This window comes from Temnothorax curvispinosus, unplaced genomic scaffold (assembly GCF_003070985.1).
Source record: "Temnothorax curvispinosus isolate PA1 unplaced genomic scaffold, ASM307098v1 QBEX01006326.1, whole genome shotgun sequence".
NCBI classification, from domain to species: Eukaryota; Metazoa; Arthropoda; class Insecta; order Hymenoptera; family Formicidae; genus Temnothorax; species Temnothorax curvispinosus.
In genome coordinates this window covers 1,174,233-1,184,875 of record NW_020216106.1, presented here as the reverse complement: position 1 = coordinate 1,184,875, position 10,643 = coordinate 1,174,233, and the positions used below count along the sequence as shown (strand labels likewise).

Below are 10,643 nucleotides of genomic sequence, written 5' to 3'. Positions count from 1 at the left end.
ACAAAAGATAAGATAGACTTGTTGTAAAAATCAATAAAAATGACTATTTCAGGAAACGACAGAATAACAAAACTTGAAAAAAGTTGGATAATTATTTACACAATACTATATTATATATAAGTACTCGTTATATTAAACAAAAATAGAATTAGGAAACGTCTACCCTATTGTCCATTAAAACCGACACTTTTTTTAAAATTTTTCTTCTTAATTTCTGTATCTAATATCCCATAAATATTGTAACAAAATTAAAATAATCGAGAGGAACCGGAACACCTGGAATGGATTGCGTCACAGCGCGGGAGTATACTTGTGCGCAGTAAAACCAGTGAAATCACTGGAAGGATTAACATTTAAACTTTATTAAAACCAACAACAGAGTAACAAGAGCAACAACAACAAAGTCGATGTGCCTCAAAAGCAGCCCGCGGCAACTGCATCTCTCGCTCTTTCTCTCTCGCTCTCTCTCTCTCTCTCCTTCTTATTCTCTCGTTTCTTACAAAAAAATCAACCTGCCTCGTGTCACCTGTCACCCTACCACCGCCGATCAACGACCAACGTCCAAGTTCGAGCTCGAGCGCATTGGAGCGCATCTCGGCGACGATCTCGTCACTGCGAACGAGCGAGCGCCTGGAGACCTGCGACATTAGTAACATATGCAAATGAACACACAGAGATTAGAGGCGTTACCGTCGGTGACGATGACGATGCAGACGATGGCGACGAACGGGAAGCGCGTGTTCCGGCCGCGATCCTCGTCTCGCAACTCGCAACACACACAGAGAGAGCACATAAAACCCCATTCGCGCTAATGATCGGCCGGGCAGCCCCTCACGGGCACCGTTACGATCGCTAAAAGCAATGCAAGGAGACAAGCGAGCAAGAGCATGGTGCGTGTCGTTACCGGGACGGTTAAGAGGTTAGTGACACGGGGGACGCGCCTCAAGCTCACGCGCCCGTCGTCGGCGTCGTCCCCGGCGCGCCGCGATCTCGTGCGATCAAGCTCGCACACTGTGCGCTCACCTTCGCGACTCTTCCCGCTTCGCGCCTCGATTCCGCTAGGCAGGACCACGGTTTCCTCCTGATCGCGTTCCCGCTCCTGCCTCAGGGCGTCGCCGATAAAGCCGATCTTGCGGATCGCGCCGTCCTCGCTCTCGTCCGCGCTGGTCGCGGCGGTCCTTCCGCGTCTGGTGGCCAGCTCCTCGATCTCCTGTTCGTGCTCGTAGAGACTGGCCGCAGCTAGTTGCAGGTCGCGAACGGCCCTGGACAGGTCCAGCTCCGCGTCGGCGGTGGAAACGTCGTCCTCGAGGCGGTTGGCATCACCTTGGTCCCAATCGTCGCTCGTTAAGGAATCGCGCTTTGAAGTTCCACGAGCACGTTCCTCGAGTCTCGGAGTGACGATAGGCCGATCGTCGCTCGTCGGTTCGTCCTGGCTGTAGGGCGTGGAGCTGTTGCGCGCGCTACTACTTTGGTCCTCGATCTCGGAGCCACGGGACACCGAAGAGTTCTTGCGAGCGGATAGCTGACTGTCGCGCAAGCTGTCGGCCACGTTGCCGAAAGCCTCCGCGATCAGCTTGACGTTCTCATCCGCCACGCGAAGATAGAAATCAAGGTTGCTGGCTGCCGGCGGCGGCGTAGACGTCGAGTCCGACGAAGACCTCGTGGAATTCGAATCGGTCGGGCTCGCCGTCTTCTCGCTCCCGACATTCCGCTCGTTGTTGGCAGTGTTGGCACCACGCTGCGAGTCCGAATAATGGCTACCCAAGGAACGTATACGTATACTCGTCGGAGGTTCGTCGACCTCGACGTCGACGCCGAAGTCGTTCGACTTATCGGCAACGACGGGATCGTCCGCGTTCGGCGATTCGATCGGCGCCGGCGACGCCGCGTCATCGTCGTCTTTTATCAAATTAACTAAATCTTGGCAGAGGCGACTGTACGCGGTAAAGTCCGTCTCCGTGTTGTGACCGCTATTGGCCGCCGAAACGTTGGAATCCGAATGCAGGTACTCGTGCCAAAATCCGTCGTTCAGGATGGCCTTTGAAGATAGCATGACGTCGGATAGCTCCGCGTTACCCGACTCCTTCTCCTTCTTCGGACTTTCTCGCGTGGTCGTCGTCGTATCCGGTGATACGTAGGCGCATATCTTCTTCCGGTACGCGCCTGCCGCCGGATGGTTGCCGTTGATATCGATATCACCTTTTACCGCTAGTTCTTTCCACCTATGCGCTTCGTTATCCGACAACTCGCCGTCGCTCACGACGCGCCTGAGATATTCTGGTCGCTCGGGCATCGCGGCAAGGTTCCTCGTGACGTCCTGGATCTCATCTTTGATGGCGTCGAGACTGGGCTCGCGTCGCAGGTGAATCCGATCGTGATTGATCAGCCCGTAAAGATTGGCCGACAGCGATCTAACGGCGCGTTTCTTGCCGCGAGTAACGGCCTCCGATTGTTCCTTCGACACGTCGATCTTGCTCTCCGTGACGCCCCGCGCCGCGACGGCGTCCTTCCTGAGGGATCTGTAAGCCAAGTCGTCCGTGATCACGTCAGGTTCGCACTGCGGTATGTACGACGAGCGCGGCTGTTCCGATTTCGTCGGTGTCGTGTGCAGGTAATCGCTCTCGGTCGCCGCGGTGACGGGTCCGAGCGGTATACCGAACGGCGGCTGCGGGTCGACCACCCGGAGCGTGTTGTTGGCGTGACTTATACTGCGGAAGAGCACGTCGTCGCGAGTCACGTCCGGCTCGTCCCGACGAGACGGATATGCCGACGGCAAGCGCACGAGATCATCCGCCGAGTCCCTTCGCGAAAGGACGGGCGAGGCGATGAGATAGCTGATGCTGGACAGAGTCGACTGTCCCGCGATATCCGAGAGCGACGTGGGTCTCTCCTTGGGATGCATCCTTCGGTAGGCCATGTCGTCCTTCGTCCTGTCCGGCGAGTCCGGGGTAACCACAATCGCGTCGATCTCGTTTTTACCTTGCTTCTGATTAAACTCCTCCATGCTTCGGCGTTCCGCGCGATCCAGCAGGTCCTCGTCGCCGAGGCGAAGACTGTTGTATATCGCTTCCAGCTCTGACAAAGCTTCCTCGAGGTTCTTCGAGCTTCTCCGTCTCTCCAGAGTTTCCTCGGTCGTTTCTCTATTGTTCTCTTTTTTGCTCTCCTCAGCACGATAATTGATGTCACATGTCGACGGAGTAATGGTAGGCGTGATATGTTGTTCGCAGGGAGATCTTCCAGATGACCAATCCGACGCAGATGCGTGCGATGAAATCGCCTCGTAATGTTTATTATTCGTTTCACAGAAGTTCGCTGATTTATTCTTGGCCTTGTACACGCGGTAATTCGCGTCGTTGCGATTGAGCTGATCGTTGCGAATGTTTCTGCGTCTCGTCGTTTCGATTTCCCTGTAGGCCGACTCGTTCGCGCAGTGATGGCTCGAATTATATTTATTGTTTATGCGCTCCAGCGAATTACGAAACTCTGTTTTAGAACTCGAGTTTCCTAGCTCGCGTTCCATCGTATCGCGCCAGGCGATCTCGTTGTTCGATCCGTATGATCGAATATTCTTCCAGGTGGGTCTCGATGCTCCTCTTGCAACATTAGTCTTATTATTATCTTCTTGTTTGAAGTACGTTGGCACATTTTGATGTCTGTTCATCGGATAGGAACTGCATCCGTAACCGAACGCGCGATAACGAGGATCCCTCGGAGGTGGCTCGGGTGGCTGATTGTCTGAATTAATTAATCGGCGATCAACGTTGTAGTCGAACGTTTCCGAGTAATGGCAGGCGTTTTTCGCGGGATATGTAAAGAAGTTCCTAGCTCGATGGCCGTCCGCGTACACGTCGCCGCTGTGATGTCGCGAGATCTTCCCGTAAGTGTTGTTCTGATTCAAGTCCGTGATGTATTGACCTGTAGAATATCTCCTGACATCAGCGAAAGTTTCACCGGAATACGGTAAATTCGCGCGTTCCGCATCCCGCAGACTTTCCATGGAAGATTTTTGAGCTGGAAACGCGCGCGTGTTCGAGTACACGATCGATCGACGCGGATGTATCGGCGGACGACACAATCCGTTCGTGTCGGCGTAAACAGTGCGTTCCTTATCTTCGATGTAGTCCGAGGAACACCTTTTGTTATATAGGTCGTTCAAAGTATCGCCGCTGCCATTGCCTTCGTCCCGAGATAAGCGCTTGATGTAACGCTCCGTTCGAGCGGCACGAGTTTTCCTATTGCACATATTGTTCTTCTGGCCATTCAGCGCGCTATCCGCGACGTTAAATCTGTTTAAAGAGCTGTTGGATCTGCGAGAGTCTTCGTCGGAACTGCTGCCAGCGCACAAATGATCCCTCTTCGCTTCGGCCCGAGCTTTCAGTTTGTTCCTTCGAGACTTCTTCCCTAAACCGTCCAACGAACCGTCGCTGCTACGCGAATGCAACGAGTCTCGACACGAATGCGGCGAATCCATCACGTGGCGAACATTATTTTCGATTTTTATCCGTTTATCGTGATCCGCCTTGTTCTCTATTGAATGTAGAACAACACCGTCGACGTGCCTGAGCTTGCTAGGTTTTTTCGGTGTTCTTTTACAATAGACGATTTCTTCATCATTAGAGGAACTGTCATAATCCTTTATCGAAGATATTCTTCGCAGCAGTCCACCTATAGACCATTTCTTGTCCTTTTTCTTATCGGATGCACTGGATACTGCGTCACAAACTGGCAAACGCCGAGTTGGAGGCAGGAGACCGTCCATCCTCAATATATCTCTCTTGCGCAGCCCCTTTTTCTCCATAGTAGATATCACCAAGCTTCGCTGATGCTAAAATACCTAGAAGAAAAATATTTGGTTTATCTCACAATTTAATTTCTACGTAATGATATATTGTAACACGTTTCAATGAATACCACACACAAAGCATGATTTTAATAATTTTATTTAAAGAACCAAAATTACTAGTTTCATAAATTAATTTGTAATGCTAATTGAGGAAATCATGAACAAACGCGCGCGCGGAACACTTTGCGAGAAGAATATAGAAAGTGCAAGACTTTATTAAAGTCATTCATACGTTAAAGTTTCATACGTTCCCATATATTGATTATATTGTATTCAACGAACGTACTCGCCGAGTATACAGTGCAAACTTGACGGCCACGTGTTCAGTACTGTCGTCCTTTAAATCTCATTATGCCAAACGTTCTTTTCAACGGAAAGAAAGCATCTCGAGTATCTTTGGTACGATACGCGCGCACACGCATATTTGAGAGATTACTCGGCTCGGCATTCTTAGAAAACGTCGGAGCCTCGCGATAAGTAAAACTCGCCGTCGCCGCGCTCTCTCGCTCCGATTATAAATACACCGTCGCGGCGTCGCTACCTTGCTGTGCGCTAACCTCCTCGATGTCGAAATCGACGTGACTCCTTCCTCCTCAGCCTGGACCTGCCAAGTCGCCAAGTGACAATGAGTCACGAGTGCCAGATACTCGATCATTGAAGCCCGCGGCGACGCTGCAGCTGCACGCGAGGTCAGTGCTCGTCGTCGCCGTCGGGGACGCCCGATAAGCGCGATAACGAACGTCGTATTAACCGCGCGCGCGCCGTCCGCCGTCGCTCCTCGGCCTCGGTCTCTCTCGTTTTCCTCGGCGAGGGATCTTTGACAGCCTCGCCGTCGCGCCGTGCCGTGCCGTGCCGCGCGTAATCGACTCCGATCCGTGATACGGCGCGACGCCTCTCGCCGCTCCAATTTCACTGATTCGACAACTCTCTCAGAGCCCGCGAGGAGGCCCGAGTGACCTCGAAACGTCCATCTTTCTTACGCAGACTCGCCGCACGGAGGAAGTATGTATCCGAGTCTCGGAGCAGCACACACAGAACTGACAGAACGGCCATTACTCGGCGAGCGTCGCGCCAGCGTTCGTAGAAGGCACGACGGCGTCGACGGCGACGGTACCAGACCGTCCAGACCGGCTGCTCGCACCGAACTTACGAGGCAGTAGGCACTGGCAGCGATTCGTCCTCGAGACCCCACCCATGCTCGCTCGCTCGCTCGCTCTCCGCGCACGATCTTCGTGTAAAAATCCTCGAGCGAGCACCCACGCGTCGCCGCACCACGTCTACAAGATTGTACAGTGGACGGCGTTAATGATAGCGTTTCTTAACCCGTTGTCTCATTCCCTCTCCAGCTCCAGGAAGCTCGTCTCAAGTCAGTTAGGTAGAGTCGTAATACTTGAATGATAGTGACAATCTGTCGGAAGATATCGCACAAAAAGATATACGAGCAGCAACTTGGAGTAAATTAAATTCAGAGTGTATATTTACGCGCTATCCGCGATTCGGCTATAAGTTAATTCGTAGTTATAAGTTAGTTTGTATAATTAAACCAAATCAGAAACTTTTACTCTGCTAGTAAATAATTAAAAGGTTTTTTATTCGACCTAACTGGCTATCTTTGTTAATTATAATCGACAATCGAAACGTCGTTTGATAAAAAGTCTTTATTGCTACTTTGTATAATTTAATAACCAATTTGTTTTTGCCTTTCGGAAATTGCGGCCTTTACTTGCATCGGCTGCGTTTGTAATTAAATGTTCCTCCAGACAGCTGCGAAACAATATGTTATTGAGAAACGAACGTCACTGCGTTCTAACCAGCGTTTTCGCAAATTTCCGCAAATACATATTTCGCCGAGCTCTTTATATTCGTTAATTTCGCTAAAACTGATAAGTCTTTCTTTAAACAGGTTTAGAGATTGTATAAGCTAAATATCTAATCTTTAAGAGATAATATAAAATATATGCGCTTCTACTTGACACAAGTATATTATTGTCAGTATTGTCACTGTCACGTTCATTTTCGCTGATACGAGCCGGTGATTAGAATCTCGAATCTCAGGGACGACAGAGTGATGAACAAATACAACGGTGTGAGTGTTAAGCTTTTTCGTTTATTGAAAATATCTCTGTAAAACGTGTGTATATTGTGGCCGGGCGAGGTAAGCCGACAATACCGAATCTTCGACAACGAAATGAACGCGGGTAGCAAACGAAGAGATACGGTGAAGACATTGAAAACAATATAGTCGATCGATATTTTTTAGTATCTACATAAGTAAAGGACGAATCAACGATGCATTCGCTTACTATTTAATCTTATTATTAATTATATTATGTATAACAAAGCGGTAACAACTTGTTAATTGTAACTATTATGATAATAATCATTTACTTTATATAATTACAATAATATAATGTGTAAGGATCGTTAACTAATCGATAACAAACGAATCATATCCTCCTCCTCCTTTTTTTTCTTCTCTTCTTATTCTTCCTTCTCTCCCTCATCGTATCCTCGTTTCATCGCGTCCTCCTTTCGCTTTCCCGTTTTGACCCAATGTCGATCGTTAGCGTAAATCGTTTTATTATTTTTTTTTTCGCTCACTCCCCCCCTCTTTTTTGTATTAATTATTTAACAACAGTTTTTTATCCTCTTATTATATTTGCTCTTTAATTTAATAATCGTAGTAAACATAGTAATTATTTATAATATTGTGCAAATAACCCATATATTTATATTTATATTTATATATATATATTTCCTTTTTTGTTATTTATTCTGTTAATAAAAGTGTAAGTAATGAATGTCATATTCTCAACGGAGGAGCTTCTCTGTGTTTTTTCTCGTTTTCGCGCGTGTCTCGTCTTGCGTGCGAGCGCGACCGCGTGCCGCACGACACGCGCGAGCGCGTATTACACACACACACACACACACTCACACACACATACCCATACACACACGTACCGCAGATTTGTTTGTCTTTAATGGACGATCCTTCGCGCATTTTTTTTCTTTTTTTTTTCATTAAATATTTCGACAGCTAGCTTCTTCGTTAAAATTGGATTCTTAGCACGTTTCTACCTAGCTTTTGAGGACCCATGGCAGTTGCTTGTTCATTTATACTGGCCGACAGGCTCCGTAGCTTGACACTTTACAATGCTTTATAGCCCAGCGTTCTAGGATTTTTGTTTCGTATTTAATTAATTAATTATTTTTTTATTTCATTAATATCATTATTTATTATCTCACGACGTAGGATTAATGATTCGAGAATATCGAGACACTACAAAGCCATTTTTCTTGCTATCCGTTTAAGAAAATTTTCGTGCATTTACGATTAGTTAACTTAGTTTCTCTTTTATACATGCATAACGGCAGTATCGTTCTCGGAGAAAGTACGTTAAACCTCGTCTTACCTCGCTTAACGAAGGAAAGCCCTATTATTTTTTGTTTGTTTGTTATATTTTACAGCCGTCGTCGCGCAAAAGCTGATATATCTTTAATGTACATTTTGGAAAAGATTAACGAAAGTCAACGAAGCACACCACGCACACTCTTCCATTCCCCTCCTTCTTTGTGACATCGCCTTCTTTGTTATTGTCATCGTCGTCGTCGTCGTCGTCGTCGTAATCGTCGTCGTTATCATCGTTGCTTCGTCACTGTCTTTATTCTTGTCACCAATCTCGTCGTTGCAACGTATTGATCAAACAAACTCGTTTTTATCTCATATATGAAACTTCTCCTTCCCCCCCCCCTCCTCGATATTGCCAATCGATTCTCAAGTAACCCTCGCGAGACACGTATACAAAAAAACGCCGAAAAGACTGCCTTCTAAAAAAAAGATTGTCAACTGAATAGAGAATGGGCGCGTTCAGCAGACCAAGCCGCTCAGTAGCAGTTGAACGTGCGTGGCTCTTACTTTTAGAACCAACCAATCAACATAGAGTATTGATAAGACGAACTCAACAGTTGTGTCTGCTGAACGCGGCCAATATAAAAAATATCTCGATAAAAAATCGGAGGGAAATTGATATCTGAATTACTTTGTACATGTGGATGCGCGATATGACATATAATTAATTTAGTCCTTTATCGAAAAGTGAGAGAGCACGGAACATTTTTAAAAATTCTTGGAAATGTTTGCGCGCTTTTCGACATTTGGGCGCTATCTTCGACGAGTATTATCTCATCTTTCGTAAGACAGTCTCTCGCGGTCCTCTTCAATTCGATATCACGGACGAAACGTTAATCGACACACGTTGCGATCGAATTATTGGGGAAGTCGTGATTGAATGCGCGGCGTCTAACATTCCATCCGTCGACAAATCGGTGCATCGCCGACATTACTTCTGCCCAAAGCGGATTTACGGCGGTCTGCATTTCGAGATTATCTCAGAAAAAGTCCTTCAAAGTGAAAGCATTGCATAACCGATTGTTCGCCAGTACCTAATTGTCCACGGTACGCTTGACGATCCGAACAAATCTCTGCGATCTTTTGAATCTCAAAATCACAGGTGTCTACGACATCATTTTATGATCACGATAATTATGCAAACTGGGGTTCCATGAAACGTTCCAACGCAACGGCCCGATTATTCGCGGGTGAGTCAGCGTCGAATACGCGTCGCGATAGATCTATCGTGGATGATGAAGCAAAGCGCGCAGAAATAGAAGATGCCTGCCTCTACTCCTCTCGTCGTTGCTCGGCGTGATTCATTTTTTTTTTCGCCCCTCACTTTGGATGATTCATTCAAGACGATCGTGAAAAGCGAAAACCGCCTTGCAAATTCGCCTCTACCGGCGCGTCTCTCCGTCGCGCGCCTCCATCGGGGAAGGACGATGCACTCGCGATGCTAATCGCCAAGGAGGCGTTTCCGGAGATCGCGGCCGCGTTCGTTCAGCTGGAGCTGTCCGTCGCCTGTCCCGTATAAATCTACATCACGGAACACGTGCACAAACGTCGATTAAACGCCCAGCGTATAGTTTCGCGAGATATTACGTACGTTAAACGTTTCATTAACGTTATTTGGAAAAAAAAACACGTTAGTTTAACCGAGATTACATCTGCCTTTTTCCGTTTCTGTCTCTAGAAACGACAGTTGGAATCGCTGGGAAGGGAGTTAAACGTACGTTTATTTTGACCAACGCGCAACGTCTACCGGCTCCGATGTAGATTTGTACGCGACGTATACCCTCGCGTCACTCTTTACCGTCTCTACGTAAATACAATTGCTCACGTTCGACGAATGTAGTATCGAAAATATATATTATTACGAGTACAAGCGATTTGATTATTATCGAATTATTTGCACATATTACAACACGGGAAACGGGAAGGGAGGCCAAACGGAAGAGGAAGCAAGGAAAGGGCCTCGAAGGTACGGGACAATAAGCCGGACGGACCATCGGATATTTTCGTGGTACTTCGATATATAAGAACGATCGACGGTTATCCAGCAAGGTTTTCGTCTGGGACTTTTTTTTTTAATGCGTCATCTTCGTCGTCGTCGTCCGTCGTGCGTTTCCAAGACGCCGCGATTCCGAGGGACAACGTCGATGGCGCGAAACCCGGTCGATCGGTCGCGCGACGCGATCCCGATCCCGGGTGCTCGGAAACCGGAGGGGAAGGCCGGCGATATACGAAACGCAACGGAGAACGATGATCGTCTCCGAACGAGAACGAGATGCGGGCACGCAGCTGCGCGCATACGCACGCATCGTGCCGTCGAAGGGCTATTTTTACAGATGCGCGATATAAAAACTACTTCCCTCCGACCGTTCCTCCAACGCGAAGCGAAAGCAA

The 10,643-nt window shown here is 47.9% G+C and overlaps 1 protein-coding gene across 1 annotated transcript; it reads right to left on the bottom strand.

Annotated features, from left to right (window-relative positions):
• Window positions 1-334: 334 nt before the first annotated feature.
• Window positions 335-8,748, bottom strand: LOC112455778. The gene is made up of 3 exons (XM_025017949.1): window positions 5,385-8,748; window positions 1,024-4,834; window positions 335-638 (listed from the first exon to the last, which is right to left on the bottom strand). Exons 2-3 carry the CDS (start codon window positions 4,796-4,798, stop codon window positions 610-612), a joined length of 3,804 nt encoding a protein of 1,267 aa, XP_024873717.1. The 5' UTR covers window positions 4,799-4,834; window positions 5,385-8,748; the 3' UTR covers window positions 335-609.
• Window positions 8,749-10,643: the final 1,895 nt, after the last annotated feature.